This window comes from Melospiza georgiana, chromosome 5 (assembly GCF_028018845.1).
Source record: "Melospiza georgiana isolate bMelGeo1 chromosome 5, bMelGeo1.pri, whole genome shotgun sequence".
Classification (NCBI taxonomy): domain Eukaryota; kingdom Metazoa; phylum Chordata; class Aves; order Passeriformes; family Passerellidae; genus Melospiza; species Melospiza georgiana.
In genome coordinates this window covers 29,477,866-29,495,543 of record NC_080434.1, presented here as the reverse complement: position 1 = coordinate 29,495,543, position 17,678 = coordinate 29,477,866, and the positions used below count along the sequence as shown (strand labels likewise).

Genomic DNA, 17,678 nt, shown 5'->3' with positions numbered 1-17,678 from the left:
AAGAGTGTGACTGGGTTTTGGATCTAGAAGCATCTATAAGCAGTAATTTGGGTGGTAACTTTAGATGCAGCTTCTTTGTTTTCTTGGTCACTCAGATTCATGCATGTTAATTAGCTGAGGACTTTTTAGCTGCCACCATAGGTCCCTTCAAAACTCGGCCATTTGGATTATGGCATTCATGGGAATAAGATTGCTGCCATATAGTATGGTGACAAAACATGATGGGAAAAGTTGCTGCTCAGCACCTCTGCAATAAAATTTTTCAGCTCTGACAAAGATTACAGAAACAAATCCCTCCCATACCCCACCATCTGTGAAAAAAGAAAACTGTCATGCGAACCATGACCAGAGGTCCCTTCCAAATAAAAATGCTTTCATCACGCATAAAAATACATTTATTTATAGCAAATAGTATTACCTGAAGAGCTCCTTTTCTCCTCTACCTATTTGTTGTCTTATATATCAAGAGTTCTATTATCATTATACTGCAAGGATTCCATATCTCCAGAGTTTGGTACCTCCTCGATGTTTCTCACAGGCATCTCCTCTAAGCACTGACTGTTCCTGGTCCTTGCAGCAGCCATCTGACTCCAGATCCCACCAATCCACTCTTTTATAACACTGTTCTCATTGGCTACAGGTGTGGCCTGTTAACATCAGGCCTGCTCCTGATCTTTAGTAATTGGTTCAGCTGCAACTGGTAGATAAGATTACATTCTATACCACCTTCATACTGTATTCCCCTACACCTGTTATGTGTCCTTCTGCTGAGAAGTTAAGAGCTTTTTACTGAGAATTCCTTATGTTAACTGTTTTATTTACAGCAAGGATTCCTGAACTCCGATTGGAAATTATTCCAGAAAATAATCTCTACTTCTGGTAGAGAAGTTGGCAGTATTGTTCTTAGGCTGTACCTGCTGTAACAGCCACTGTCAATGCTCATTTAGGAAATGTTTGGGGACTGACGAAAAAACCCCTCTGTTATCTCTCACCTTGCAACTTTAAACAGCTTTAAAACACAGTGTATGTACCTATCTGGGCTTGCTAACAAAGCTGAGAGTGCTGGAGCCTCTCCCTTCTTTCACTCCCCTTCTCAGGAGAGAATTTTTGAGACCTGCACAGCATTGGAGGGAATGATGATTCGCCTGTAGGTGGGGCACAGGGACTATTTCTGGGCAGCTTTTCCTCTCAGCCAAATTAAGATGTTAGCACTGGCAGTAACACATCGAATGTGAGTCAGGCAGCAGCAGACCATGAACTAAAAAATGGGGATCCTTTTAACTGACTTCTGATTTTTTGAGCCTTTGGAAAAGCCACATAATAGTAGCACAAAATCTGTTTCTCACATATAATGATTTTAAACACTTTAACCATAAACAAACAACCAAAAATTTATCAGGTTATAAAATTGCCCTGGAAGAACTGAAACTGATTCAAGAAGGGGAAAGAAATATGTGAATCTAAGAACAGGAGGGTCACTGCCTTCCTTCCTTCATGGTATCAGGTTCTGCTGCAGAAGTGTGCTGCCTGCTGATTATTGCAAATATTCAGCAGGCAAATTTAGACTAGACTAGAATAGAATTATTTCATGTGGAAGGGACCTACAACAGTCTTCTCTTTGAGAACTTTAATGCTGACCAAAAGTTAAAATATGTTATTAAAGGCCTTGTCCACACACCTGTGAAACACTGACAGGTCTGGGGCATCAACCAGCTGACCAGGAATCCTGTTCCAGTGTTTCACTCCTCTCATGGTAAAGAAATGCTTTCTAAACCTGCCCTGATGCAGCTTTGAACCATTCCCAGCTGTCCTTTCACTGGATGCCTGGCAGAATAAATCAGCACATCCCTTTCTACTTCCTCTCTTCAGGAAGCTTTGGAGATTAAGGGGATCACCTTTCAGCCTCTGTTTCTCCAGACTACACAATCATGGGGTTCTTAAATGCTCTTCATAAAATGTCCCCCAAACCTTCTTTCACCACAATTCAGCTTATGGAGCCTGTTAAGGTTACAGCACTGCATTCACAGGCCTGCTTCTTTAAAAGACACACACGCCACCTCATCTTTTCTATGGAAAATATGTTATGAATATAACAATACCAGAGAGTGGGAAATATGCTGAAAGGTTTTGCAGCTATACAAAATTGTGAACACAAAATTGTGATCTGGGAGAAAATATCTTGAAGATTTTCCATGTCTGTATCCCTTACTTCACAACCCTTCCCATGTGAAGTTGGTTAAAAATCTCTAAATGGGACTATTATAAAATATGACAGAGTTAAACAGCATTTACTTTCCATTTTCTCTTGATTTTTGTCTGGTTCAACAGACAGCTCTCTGATTGTGCTCCATGCTTGAGTGGCAAAGCCACTTATTAAGAAGCTGTAATAGATGTATTTTTGATAAGTAAATATATCATTTTATTGATTAGCCTGGTACTTAGTAATATGCACATATTACTAAGCTCATATTTACCAGGTAAAGCTGTCCCTATGAAACTGAAGTTGTTTTTTCCTATTGGCAAATGAAAACAAAAGAACAAACCACACTACTGTCCATTGCCTCAAATTGGTTAAAATTATGCATATTCAGAAGCACATTTTTGCTTTAAAGATTTGTGGGACCAATTGTAAGGTCTTCTGTCTTTCTGAATTATCTCACTTGTATTAATTGGTACACACTTCCAAAATCCTAACTTTAGTTTTTGTTACTCCGTACAGGGAAGGAAGAAAAGTGCATGCACTGAAGGAGGCCACAAGACTATGCAGCTGTGACTGAAGTATAGTTCAAAAGCCATGGAATAGTGTGAGTACCCACTAGGATGTGCTGTCGGCCTAAAATTGAAGCCCTGGCATTTAAAAAACTAAAATTTCAAAATTCTTAAGTGTGATGTATACATAATCCTTGTAGTATTCTCATCTGGAGATTTCAGAGAAGTACAAAATACAGGGGTTCGTAAGAAAAGGCATGGGGGGGGGTTGAAGGATAGGCAGGCAAATTTTCTTGTTGTGCCACTATTCTTAGCTGGCATACTTGAAGTGAGAGTTTCCCAAAGGAGTGTCACAGCCATGACCATATTAAATTTATTCAGTATCTAACATTACAACTTCTTCAGCTAGGAATTTTTGTGCAAAGGTGTGGTCCCTGTGCCAAGACCTCTGTATATATCACAGGGGTGATAAATGTAACAGTTTTACACACAGAAAAATATGAAATGTGTTCTATAGTGAGTTACTTGTAGTTTTGCTCTTTTTGCCTGTTGTGAGTGTAAACGTATCAAACAGTGTAGAGCTAAGATTTGTGGAATTAAACTGCTATATTGTGTTACTGGGTGTAAAACAATGTACATTTATCAAGATGTAGAGTTCTGAAAACCAATATGATGGAAATATTTGATGGATCATTGCTAAGGCTTGTGGTTTGTCATTTCAGTAGTACTGACATTTATCAGTTTTGATACTGTAGCCTAGAAATGGTTTCTTATGTAAGAATTTTCCAGCACTCAGATGCCAGTTTTTTCAGGCATCCAGAATTTTGGAATTCCTTCAGGAACAAAAGGAGAAAGAATCCTCCTATTAATTTTCTTCTGGATTTTCCATCTTAAAAAACAAAGCAGGGAGTGTAAAATGTTAAAGATTCCTAAAATACTTCAATGTCAGTGTAGTACAGACAGTGCCTCCAGTGGTAGTGATTAAGTGATCTAATGAGCTTTTCTTTATTTTGAGTGATTGTCTAACTGATGCATCAGGCTGGCATAGTATTAAATATAGTCTTTGCAGTCATTCCTTTCTAATTCCAGACAAAAACCGAGTTTTACTGGAAGTAAGTTTTAGTCACATGTTTTCTCAGTTCTTTACCCATCAGTGTTGCTAATAGTCTACTAGAACTGGAAAGTAGTGCTGCAAAGTTTTGTGTATAATCTGAAAGGTGCCAAATCTACAACATAAACCACTTGAAAAGAAAAAGGTCTCAGTCAATTAAAACCTGTCAACAGCACAACTCTTCTTTCTGACCAGCAAGATTTTTTTCTCCTTCTGAGGGCCATGAACTAAGTTCTAGTCTAAAAGCCAGGAATTCCTCCGTTCTCATTCTGATACTGACTCTGTTGTAGCCTATGGCAATTTATCACAATTTTTTGAGTATGTAAAATGGAAATATTTGCCCAGAGGCAATATGAAGATTAATTACTTAATATTTATAAATTGTTCTGAAAATCAGCATTATGCAGATATTATGATTATTTCTGAGCTCTGGATTCTAATCTGGGATGAGGCCCAGAAAAGGACATAAACAACTGATGCTCAAGTCAGGTGGAATTTAGATGCCCTGGGTCAAAATTGCAGTCCTAAAAATGTTTACACATCTGCCACAAAACCCTGAAAGTTCATAAGGTTGAGTGGAAACACCAGCATTTTTTAATATGAGGTGCATTTTGTACTCCAGCAGTGCTTATTCATGCTCTCAAAGGTACTTAGGGCCTAATAGGACTCAGCAGCTTTGTAATTAACTCAGGCTAATGCCCAGTAGGTGTCCAGAAATGAGGCATTCCTCTTCATGTCTCCCTGGAGAGTTCAGTCCAGTAGGTGAGCTCTGAAATTGCTGGCCCCACCGTGGAAAAATATTTCCCTTCAGACTGTAGCTCCATGCTTAGAACAGACAGAAACATGGATGGGGTCCAGGTTCAGTTCCCTTGTCTGTCTCAAAGGATCCAACTCCTCTTTGGACCATACTTTAGTCAGCAGGCAGAAGATGTTTTAGAATGTAGGAAGAATTCTTTCCTCTTCAGTTCCACTTTGTAAAGAAAATACTCACTAGTCCCTGTCTGTGTTTCAGTCTTGCAGTTATGGCACTATTGGTGACAAAGAGGAATTATTGTGAAAGTTTACAGAAAATAGAGAAATATTCAGTTCTGGAGAAGCACAAAAATAGTTGTAGGCGTTGGGATTAGAACCTAGTGCTGTTCAGTGAGTGCCCACTTATATTCGTCTGCTCTCTGTACCATGTGATGACTTTGTGGGTGCACCAAATGAAAAAAATTTCCTCCATGCTCTGTATAAATACCCTAACCTCTGGATTCAGTTACGCAGATGAAAATCAGATGGTGTGGTACTTGGCTGTGCAGTGCTTTGTCTTCTTCCAGATCTGTCCCAGGTTTGGCCATAGGGATCTGTCAAATATAGAAAGACCAGACTCCTCTTCTCTCTCTTGCCTTGTTCCTCTGTTTCTCTCCAGGCTTGTGGTCAGTCCTTAAAATGAACAGACAAGAAGCATAGTCTGAGCCTGACCTTTTTCTCCAGAAGTCAAAGAGAAAACTCCTTGTGATGTTCATTAAATTAGAATAGGGCTCCAAGTATTAATGGAAGAAGAATTTTTGGAGAAGTTTCTTGTACAGTACCCATTATGTAAAACTCCTGCCTTTCTGCTCCAAATTCTCAAAACTGCTATTGCCACCAAGTCAATGCCTGCCTCAATACTTTAAAGCAATGTAATTGAAAAGCAGTTTTACAGTAATTTAAACTCAAATGTGCTGAGATATTGTCTGTTGAGTGACTGAAAATACAGCTAAAAAGGAGGAAAGAGAAAAATAAGTAGGCTTTTCTTTCCAGAATACATGCATGCTTGTGCTTTATCCTAGCAGGGATATGTTTAGCAAACATATTTGTAGCAGCTTGTGTCTATGATAAGGCAATCATTGTGGCACAAAATTGTGAAGACAGTTTTTACTTTTTGAGAAATGTTGGTATAAAGAAACACAAAGAGTTGGAGATACAAATGGACTTTAATCCCTGCCAACATGTAAGTAGTGATGTGACTGCAAGAAAGTCTTCACACTAAATACATTTCTAAACATCTACAGATAGATAACTATGAGTGGAAAAAAGCCCCAGTTTTTCAATAATCAGTAAAAACTGTAAACTCAAATATTTTTGTTCTAAATGAGCATTTTTGTTTGAACATGATAATTTTAGAGGTTTTTTTTTCCTGTGCTGCAGCCTAGAAAAATCCATGAAGCAGACTGAAACCCCCTGAACTGGGCCCCTGGAAAAAAAAAAAAAGGAGCTTTTCCATATTTCAAAGTGGCTTTTTAGGCCTCTCGAGTCTTTCTGGCACATCATTCTCAGACCCTTATGGACTGGGATGCTGCCAAACAGCTTTTTTCCCACAAAACTTTAATAAACTTAGAGTGCTGGACAGAAGAGTGGTGCAATTACCAAAGAGAGATTTCACTACAGGATTCCAAAATGTGTACCATATAGAAGCTACCCTCTGAATGAACCCAGCAATACTTTTCCTTGGATTTCTTACAAATACAAGAAATGCAGTTCTGTGTCTTACACTAGTTTTAGCATTTTGCATTTTTCTTACTACCAATATGATTCCTAGCATTGTTTTATAAATTAGACATGCTTATTCTAATGCAAGGATACTTTCATTTTTCCAGACATGAAGCCATACTTCTATTTACCTACAACCACATGAAAATACTTCCAACTACTAAGTGTTTAGACACAGATGAAGAAATTTACATGAGGTGACAAAGAGAGAGCTACAGCAAAAAGATTCCCATTAGTCACCTCAGACTCCTAGTCAGTGCTACAGCTGCTACTCCAGTTGTGGGCAAGAACACTGAACCTGATTGTTTCAGTTAATTGATAGAGTGTTTATACATCAATACACTTCAATCATTTATTCAGCAGGGGATCATTATCACTAGCTTGGTCCTGTTTTCTGAGCCAGCATTCCCAGGTGCAGGGGAGCACTCCTGTAGATTTGGCTGGAAGTTGCTTTCACATAATTCAGAAAAAAAAATTGAGTCAAATTTTTAACTCCGTTCTGAAAGAAGACATTGACTCACCTTGTCATTTTCTGGTCCTTACCCTGCTCACTCAGGCAACGCTTCCACTGACCTCCAGGAATACAGTTTAGTGTGTAAAGCAGCAGTTAATTCCATTTCACTGTGAGCTTTGCTAGAGTGAAGAGAACATAATTACTTCACCCCAAAAGATAAATTAATGGAGGAATACCCATAATTTACCCAAATGTACTGATTCTCTCTTCACCTTGGTGAAGGCTTGGGCACTCTACCAGAGAAATGTTGTTGTATCCTTATACTGCCCTTACCTGGGGGCCTGCTTTGGATCCTCATGGATGACAGGAAGGTCTGGTTCAGAATATCTCCTTTAGGCTTTTAGATCCTTTTCATCATTAGCACAGAGACAGCTCATCCATGTACAAAACAGAGCTGGTCAGGAATGTGTTAATTTTACATGGAGAGTTAAACGAATCTATTTTTATAACATGAATTTTTTCCTGTATGGTTTCTTAAACAATTACTTTTACTGTTGAAGGGCCTCTCAAGTAATGGGCTTGTTCACTCCCTAAACTGTATGCTACCAAAGCACAATGTTTTAAATCACAGTTGTGCAGTCTGAATGCAATTATTTCACATATAATCACACTATAGTCACAAATTAAATCCTTACCTTGTGATGCTTAATATCTCCATGTATTAATCCCAAACACTTCTCTTTCTTGATGCCATAGTTCGATTGCAAGCGCATCACTTACTTGGTGATCACAGTCACCTGAAGGTCTGTTTCCATGATTCCATCTTCCCATTAGAGAGTAGCTTCTGATTATCTTTTTTTAGATGCATTCTTATAATTTTCTACAAATTGATGCCATTTATCTTCTGTCTATATTTATCTTTTTACAGCTTTATTCTGTTCCATTATGTTATTATAAAATTATATTGATTTACTTACTTGTTTATAGCAAATCCTCTCTTTTCTAAATCCCTTTGGTTTTTTTTTTTTTAAAGTAATACTTCTGAAAGGTGTCAGGCTGATTGTACTAAAACATAAATTCTCCACCTCTTCTGGATCTTGGACAGTAAAGACAGACCTGTAAACTCCTATACCATTAAATTTCACACATTTCTTAATTTATACATTTCAAATTTGACTTGAAAGGGCTTTTTTAAGCAGTGTTTGCATTAGTGAAATTTCTAATGCAACACTCCTGCCACTCCACAGATAAAAATGTATGGTTTAGGTTTGGGTTTTCTTTCCTTTTCTTGCAAGGATGCAGTTTTGGGACTAGAAGCTATTTTGTGTTAGATTCCTCTTAAAGGCTACGTTTTTTAATTAGAGTCCAGAAGAGGCTTTGTGTTCTGGACCTTTGTTCCTTTCTTAAAATTCATAATGCAAATCATGACTGCCAAAACTACACTCGATCTATTTCTGAATTAATTCATTTGGGTACCTGTAACCATGAATTGCAGTTGCATGCCATAATGTTTGCTGTGCTGCTGAGCAAAGTTTGGGGTCTCTAGGCCGAGCTTTTGGTCTGCATAGTGGGATTAAAAATACTGAATCTAGATTAAAACTACTTTGACTGTATCTCTTTTTATCTGTAGTTTGACAGCTCTGAAACAAATCTATTGCAAATTAGGCATGAAAATCTTCTATACTATGTGCATCTAAAAGTTTAAAATGCTGTTATTACTCTTAGCTTAGTGTAAAGGCTGCATAAAACCTTTTTATTCCTTGATTCCTTGATGATTCTGAAGAATCTTTGAGATAACAGTCATGGAAAATTGATAGAAAGCTATTCCTAAAGATGGAAAACTCCTTCCAATGCAGTCTTTAATTGTTTTTCCCTTGTTAATTTCTCGCTGTTTCCTATAATCACCTGCACTAAAACGGTCACATTTTGATCACTTCATCATCAGAAACTACCTAGAAAATTCAAAGTATGTTCACATAGGAACTTTTTGTTATAGGGTGCTAATACTTAAGGCCATTTTTAGGCATGGGTAACACTAAATTCTGAAGTGGAAGCAGTCAAGAGCACAAATTAATTCATCCTACTAATTGGCAGCAATAAGTCAACAATAAGAAAGGATCTCAGAGAGAAGGACAAGATAACAAAAAAGATTTCAAGGGCAAACTGTAGGCACCAAGTCCTAGAAATTGGAATTTTCAACTTCCAATTTCTTTATCTTGTGCATTACATTATTTAGAAAAGACTTCTCTTAACTTTGAATTTCCAGAGTTCTCAGGGTTCTATAGTTTGGATAAGGAAAATCAGTTAACACCAAAAATTTCTTGCAGATTACTGCTCACCATCAAACTTGTAGGACTAAACATTGTAAAAGTTGCATTTTTAGTGTTCCATAAAATTGTTGTGCAGCCTATGTTGCCATGGGCTTGCAGGGCATGGTTTTGAAAAAAAAAATTATTAAAGTATTTTTACAACAGGCAGTTAAAGTAGCATTTGGAACAGATTTTCAGCTCCCTAGTGAACTCAAAATTGTTCTTGAGTTGTCTTGTTTGTTTATTTGGGTTGGTCACTCCTTTCCATTTTCCATCTTAGCACCCACTGTTAACAAATCATTGCTAACACATCTGGAACTGTTAACCAGTTCCGTGCATACCATGGCAAGTCAAAGTAGCCTCACTTGAACTAAAACATAAGCAGTATCTTAAATTAGTTGTCTGTGTTCAGTTTTGAGACTCAACATGGAAAAAAGTAATCTACCATTACCAAGTGGATCTTCGTAAGAACTGTGTCAGGTTGGCTTAGATAGAGAGCACTCCCTTTCTTGTGACATCTAATTATTTTTCATGCAATACATTTTCCATATTCTTTTACTTCATTTGGTTTTTTGCATACAGAGCAATGCTTATGGAACCTCATCCCCATGGCAAAAAAACTAAAAAGTAGAAATGACTGTACATGAGAGCTCTTATACGTTGTTTTAAATATCTAGAGTTCTATTATCATTATACAGCAAGGATTCCATATCCCCAGAGTTTGGTACCTCCTCAATGTTTCTCACAGACAGCTCCTCTAAGCACTGACTATTCCTGGTCCTCACAGCAGCCATCTGACTCCAGATCCCACCAATCCACTCTCTTATAACACTGTTCTTATTGGCTACAGGTGTGGCCTGTTAACATCAGGCCTGCTCCTGATCTTTAGTAATTGGTCCAGCTGCAACTCTTTAGGGGATAAAATTACATTCTATGCCACTTTCATTTACCCACACTGTATCCCCCTACACTTATACAGGGTTTAGTTAGAGCAAGCTTTGTTTTCCCAAAGCTTAGAGAATGCATCCCTAGAACAGCTAAATATGTAATCAGGACATGATATTTTCGAAAAGAGGCAGATCTCAAATGCCTGCATATCAGGAGAATTGTAAGGGTTTTCAGTTTGACCCAGCAAGGTAAGCTCCCACAGAGATATTTTTGTACATATGGAATTCTTCAGGAATACAGCGTGCTACATCCCCTGCAGTAATAAATGTTGATCCATGGTTCCTCTGACATAGGATCACTACATTTTTGAGACGTATGTGCTCATTCTATAATATGTCCACATTGATTTCAGTGTAGGCCAGAATTGGTTCAGTAAAACTGATCTGCATAATTGCAGCAGGCATGTCAGGGATACATAGTGTGAGGGTATTCCAGCCAATGGTCTTTTCCCAATATTTGCCTGAACAGGGACGAGGACACAGCAGTAAGAACATTGGCATAGATTATTCCATTGATATCTGTGCAATAACTGGTTTAAGTAAGAGTCACAGTGTCTTGGAGGAAGGACAGGCTCAGGACAATACCCTGGATTTTCAGAATATTAATATTCTACAATGGAGATTGCTCCTCAATTTTCCTTTTCTTCTATTCTGTCTCTGTTGGTGTGATGGAGGGAGGGGAGAACATTGTTACCTCTGACTTCATTTATTAAACTGATTTTGTGGGAAACAAAGTGTGCTGAGGTTTCTTTCTTTGAGGCTTCTTTCTTTGAGGCTTCCCAACGTGAGCATATGAGATGATAATTTCATAATTATTCATCCAAGCCCCACAGAATCTTTTACTTCTCTCCTGCTTAGCTGCAGTGGGCTTAGTCATGTTGGCACAGTTACCATTCCAATGGGCTCCATCACAAATTCTGACTGAAATCCCTGTCCTACTGAAGATAAGGTTCAGCACTTTATCCCAAGTTACTGCTTGAAACTTGACATTACTTTATTGTCTAGTTTTCATTTTGATTGAGGTATTATACTGCTGAAGTAAATGGAAGAGAACATTTGTTGCGGGGGGGGGGGGGGGGGGCATGGTGTATATTAATAATGTACTTTATATGGAAGAACAACCACTGCTTAAAGTTCTGCCAACAAATGCTCAAATGATATGTATATGCATATATATGCTAATTTATACAAATGATCATAAAAAAGAACTAATTCAACACCGCATTCCTTGATTTTGGAATAGTCCTTGGTATTGCTGTTGTTGCAGGTCATTTGTGGTCAAGAAAGCCATGCTAGATATTATGAAAATTGTTAGTCACAGATTTTTTTGCAGTGCAAGAAGGCAAACTGAGTAAGCATCTCCCTTTCTTCACAATTATCTCTGAGTATGAGGTGTGTCTTGAAACTAATACTTCAGAGAAACATTGCAGGGAAATCAAAGAATCTTGCATTGGAGAGTTATAGCTTCCTAATCCCCAGAATTTACATGTATTTTATATAATGGAGTGTGAAGATTTATTCCCCTTGTAGTATTTTATTCCAGCTCATGAAATGTGGAGTTTCTCATTCTTGTAAACACTGCTCTTTCCTGAATTAGCAAAAGTGGTATGCTTTCTTTTTTATCTATTAAGAAAGCAATGAGTTTTCCACTAGTAGTACTGAGCTGTAATCATTTGTCCCAAGAGTACTCTTTTAATTTTGCTTCTGTATTGGAATATATTGTGTATATATATCTGGAGATGAATGCTTCATTAACACTGGAAAGAAAGCTAATCCGAATGTATACTTTATTCAGAGGCAATACCAAAGAGACCACTGTACAACAATTTTAGAGGGGGAAAGGCAAAAAAATCTTGAGACACAGACATTTCAATAAATATGAAAAGTGGCTATGGAATAGTACGGTGGTGCAATGATGGATTTCTCATCTTCCCCTCTGGTTAAAACATGTTGCAGGAGGTGTGTTCTCTTGGAGAGCTTGGAAATGCTTCTCATTAATTGTTCTGGATGCTTGATTCAGCAACTTCTCAATCTATTTGCTCCCAAGGACTAAGACAGTGAGATTGAAGTAAAGGCCTTATTCTGAGATGCACCAAATCATTAATTTCAGAGCAGTTGGCAGACACTCAGTTACTCACAGAAATGTGGGCAGAGTGCTCCTGAAGTTCAGATTGGTTTTGGGTTTTTTCCTTACCAGTTGTAACACTCTGTTGAGCTTTTTTGTTGTAATAATAAGCTACTGTAAGTAACAGGACTGCAAGACTGTGACTCAAGTGTCAGCTCAGTTCAGAAGAGTAGTGTTTGTACAGGGGAAAAGTGATTCTAGATGAGATAGTAGAGGTCAATTAATTTCATATTCCTTTAGAGAAACTGGAGATGACCTACATTTTTTTATTTAGTTCATATCTTCCTTTCCCACACTTGGACTCATGATAAGCTGTATTTCTTTTAGAGCCACATTTTAAACATGCCTGGATTTGGTATCTTTTTTTTGCCTATGCAACTTGAGAGCTGTTTCTGGTCTGTGAACTTTTTATATTTTATGTCTTCTTTTACTCTGATTTAGGAGAATTGCCTTTATTTAGTCTTTGAAATAGTGAGGAGTGTAAATTAGGAATACTTTGTTGAGGCAATGCTTAGCAGCACTGATTGTATGAAAGAAACTTTGCAAGGCAATGTTAGCACGCTGTCCCGGCGTTTCTTCTAATGAAAGTGTGTGCTTTGCCTCAGGGACATTTAAGCAGGCATCTCTTCATACAAATGCAGCAGAATTTAAATTTGTACCATGTCTTCTCACACACTGAAACCCATAAGGCTGCACAGAGTCAAATTATACGGTAAGAAGATTGCAGTAAATACGTAAGTGATGAAAGAGAGGCATATAAAAATAAAATATAGAATAAAAAGAAGCAGCAAGTAATTCCATGAGCAATGGAACTTACAAATACTGGCTTCCAAGAATGCGTGGGTTGTGGTTTGATTCTCAGATGTCTTACAAGTTGCATGTTCTGATCAAGGCTTTTTCTACATCTGTAATGTTTATAACATCTTTCTATCAAGTGAATTTTTTGTTGTGCACAAACTACATTTCAGAAATTTTCTGCATAGAGCACGAGTAGAATTTTGTTCTTCCTGCCATCCTGCAGTTCTGGTGAAATTCTCTGTAGCTTCTTAAGGATGATAACTCTGTTCTGTAAAATTTATTGAAATTGCACAGGGGGGTTGATAGTGGGTTTGGAAGGATTGAGGTACAGACAGGTAAACACCTGAAACTGACTGTAGTCAAATCAAAACCAAACATATTTAGATATGAGGGTAGCATAGGTATCTTTTCTTAGAACCAAGCTAATAGTTTTGTCAGGTGAGATTTATGATGTACTTTTTTAATGCACAGGAGCTGGCTAGATCATGTCTGAAGCACAGAGTTTCATATGTAAATAAATAAATGCAGACATAGATATAAGTGAAAAACCCATGTATGCTGTCTCCTTGAAGTAAATAAGTATAAAATATACCAAAGAGGAAATGTTTAGTGAGGGAGTTTGAAAAAAAAATGCATATTGAAAACAAAGAGAACAGCTGTATTCTAAAACTAAGTTAAGAAGTGAGACTGTCAATGAAACTTTACACTGAGTGGTCTGACAAAAGTTGGGAATTCTGAAGTCCACAAAAAAAAAAGATGAATGTGACAGTTAAATGGATTTTGATTGTGATGAACAGACAAAAAATTTATGAAGTTAATCTGAAGCTTGTGAATTAGACCCTGTTATCTGCAGAGAAAAGCTAGGCTTAGTTCAGTTGAGATTGATGCAAACAGCAGGATTAAAAATATCTATAAAATAAGAAGAGAATGGAAGGATTCTTGTGGAAAGTTGTACTGATGTAAAAGAGAAAGCAGCTTCTATGTGACACCAGAATTGTAGAATACTTTTGTTGGCCCTTTTTGAAAGTCAGCTTTTTTCAGAATTGAGGGTGGATACTGTACCAGGAGGAATATTTACCATTCTCAGTGTGAAGAAGAGGAGAGAATTAAGAAAATACCTTGGGAAGTTTTTCAGAAGCATTTTCCCCTCATCTCTGCTGCTGCCACATCACAGCACCCTTTGTTCTTACAACTGGTTTGTGAGTGGGAGCAGCAGCCTTCAGTAAAAATACAAAAAAGCAAACATGGCAAAAAAGAGTATGAGACCTCCCAGGACCTCACTTTCACTGTTATTTAAACTTTCTCTGTTCTTCCACAGGCTGGGGAAATGGAATGAGGGTCACCAGTTAGTTTTTGCAGGCTCTGATCACTAAGTAAGATCACTAAAATAATTCTAAAGGGTTCTAAAAAGTACCTCTCACTTCTTTTAGATAATTTACCCTCTTCTTTTCATTAGTTAAAAAGTTTTGTATTTTTTTATGCTGCTGCTTAGGTCAGTCAGCATTATGAGGAGTAGGAAATTAGTTTTTCCATCTAGGCTGAGGTGGTTTGAAGGATGCTTTGTGTGTCGTGTATCTCTGCCACATAACAGAGCAAGCTCTTGGGTTTAAGGCAATAGATGTTGGAAATGTTAATCCTGGAAGGAAAAATTTTAAATTTTCATGACTCACAGTTTGCATCAATGCTTGTAAAGCATAGAAGTGACCCATTTCACAGTCTGAAACTTTTGCAGGTAGATGGGGCTTTTTTGGTAGAAAAACACTAAACTGACCTAGATTGTCTCAGTTGCTTACTGTCTTTTGTAGACAGGTAGAAGCATTGTCTCTGAGCAATCACATTACTGGTCTGAAGGTGCATAAAATTTTTTTGTTCATCTAGCCATCAGGTAAATAGCAGAAAAGAGGAATGCACACAAAACTTTCTCGTGCCTTGAAATAAAGGAGGAGCAATTCACAACTTAAATCCATTCCTCATGTATTTTTTCTGTTTACCTTTATCACCACCTCAATACATTCAGTCAAAGCAGCAGGGAAGATTTCAGGATGTAAAGAGATTCAGTAACTCAGTTTTCTCAAAGGAGAGCATTGTCACTCATTTACTATGATTTCTGATACAGTTTGAGGATGAAATATTCTAAGTAAAATTCAGCCAAGTCTCATTCCATACCATGCTCTTAGGCTCTACCACAGAGCACTGTCAGAAGACTGTATTTAGGTTTATAACATATGAACATAGATTTATATGTATTTATACAGGCATATATGTCATGGAGACAAAAGCACACAAAAAATACACAAACCAGTTTAAAGAACCTTTTTTTAAATATACTTCAGATTTGTGTGAATGTAAACATTGGGGAAACTTGTGCAGCAGAAGTCACTGTAGGCACTAGCATTTTGACCTCTTAAATAAAACTATGCAGGATTCCATCTTTCACTGGAGAGGAAACGGATGTTTAAAAATTTGTGGAATTTTGATTACTGCTTCTTAGCCTAGTACAAAAGATGCTATAAATTGCCTAACAGGTTTGTGCATGAGACATATTATATATGACACCACACTATTGAGTTCCACCATTTAATGAAAGGCTACCTATTAAAAATTTTTATAGGCAAACTGAAATCTCTTGCCGTGTAGCCTTAATGGATGGAAATAATAAGGAAACCATCAGTTTACATATATGCAAGCAATAGCTTCTATATATTTTTAATAGCATTTGTATGGTTAACAATGCTGATAAGCTATTGAACCCCATTAAAATCTTTGCGTGTTGTGTAAGACAGAACTCTGTAAGAAATAAGGCACAAAATATCCTTCTGCACATCCAACTCTTATGGACTTCCACATTTCCACATTCATTTTGACTGTAACATCATATTCAAAATGTGAAAACAGAGTGCATAGCTGCTCTGATAATAACCATATTCTCAGAATGCTGTGGACAGCTTTAATAAGGTATCACTATGTTCCACTGACCCTCATTTCAGTTTAGATTTAATGCAGCTATAGTCTAAATAGATTAAAAGGTTCATATAGTTTAAGAATTAACATGTCAGGTTAATAAAAACACATTGTAAGGTGCCCATCTGTGAGCATCTTCCATTCTTTTTGCTGATACAGACTATGTTTATTTTGTACAGAGCATTAGAATAAATAACACTGTATAGTACTGTATTATTAATACCTCTTTTTTTGGTATTAATCTGTGCTTAAGTGCCAAATGTTGATGCTGTTTAAATGGTCTCTTCCTATATTTGAATACTGAAGTGCTACAAATGTGAACTGCCCAGCTAATGTCCTAATCCATTGTAACATAGGCAGAATGCTGGTGTGGGCCAAAACATTTTCTAACATAAACCTGAAAAACAGCAACAACAACAACAACAACATGCAAAGCAAACTGGTGCATGGACTTTATCCACCACAGAAATAGAACTTAAAAGACAAATGGGCAGAGAGAAAATATAGTCACAGATAGATTCCATTTTGATATCTTCTCAAAAGTTCCAGAGTGATTAATTCGAGGTGACAATCAGGTAAAAAGATTGCATTGTACCAGTCACAGACACTGGGCAGTTCCTGCCTGCTTCAGAAGAGCAAAACCACCTGTATAGTTCAAGCCAGTTTTTTGTGTCATAATCACATCAATATCCTTTTCAGAGGCAGAATTACCATCCAGTGGATCTCAGTTCACAGGACATCACAGCTACACTCACTCCATCTACTCAGTCACCTCTAGAATTAGCTACAATGGTGCACATGTCTGAATTCATTATGAAACAGTCACTGGGCTTCCTTTTGTAATAGCTTTGTAGTGACTTTTATTTTCCTGTTTCATTCTGAAATGATGTGAGAGTCCTTAATTTTCAGTTTATGCTGTCTTTATGGCTGCTTCGGTCTGTATTGTGATTGTTTAGTTCTTGGTTTTTCCACTGAATGCTTGTTCCATTCATGGGCACTGAAGTCACCAAACTCTTAGACTGGGAGCAGCAACAGCAAAGACATGACTGAAAATGAATAATAAATAAATAAATAAATGTTAAAACAAATCTCTCAGTTCTATGCAGATTGCCAGCCATATTTTTCATTCAGAAATGACAGATAACAGATTCTAGCTGAAGGGAGTGCTAGCTATATTCAGGGAAATTTTTATCCTGGAACATAAACAATTGCTGTGATTGAACATCACAAGTGCAGCAAATTAGACCCAGCCCTGTGCCTCTTATTTACAAAAAACTTTCACAATATGAAAAGGGAAATTTGTTTCACTAAGGTAAAGAGATTGAGAACTTAGAGAATTCAATACATATTGTTAGGTGCTGGGTTGATTGGGTTTTCCCCTTCTTTATCATTGTACTTGACAAACTTAGGGATCAGCATGCTCCTTAGCATGGAAGAGAAAAAAAAGAAAAATTCCCCAGACCATGACGTAGGTCTCTTCTCACATCTTAGAAAAAGACAAAATTATTTTGGAAAAGGTTCAGTAAACATACTGAGGTGAACATCTTGCACAGTTAGGAATAGAAGCTGATTTCTTACTTATCATGTGAAAATGCTCCCTTAAAATATTTTGTAAATCTGAGCAGGCTACAGACAAACAGGTATTCCTTCCCTAAGTGTAACAATTCTTCACATTTGCTCAGTAGTTTGGATTCTGCCTGTTCTCAGACTTAAAGTTTAGTGGTACATTCCTGTCATCCTTTGGTTTTCA

The 17,678-nt window shown here is 37.3% G+C and overlaps 1 protein-coding gene across 3 annotated transcripts in view; it reads right to left on the bottom strand.

The window, feature by feature from the left end:
• Positions 1–15,031: 15,031 nt before the first annotated feature.
• The window catches only part of EDNRA (endothelin receptor type A), a 32,967-nt gene continuing 30,320 nt past the window's right edge, over positions 15,032–17,678 (bottom strand). For all 3 annotated transcript variants that reach the window (XM_058024259.1, XM_058024260.1, XM_058024261.1), the window contains exon 8: positions 15,032–16,974. In XM_058024259.1, the coding sequence (XP_057880242.1) occupies positions 16,834–16,974 (141 nt within the window). In that variant the 3' untranslated portion in view covers positions 15,032–16,833. The remainder of the gene's footprint in view (positions 16,975–17,678) is intronic.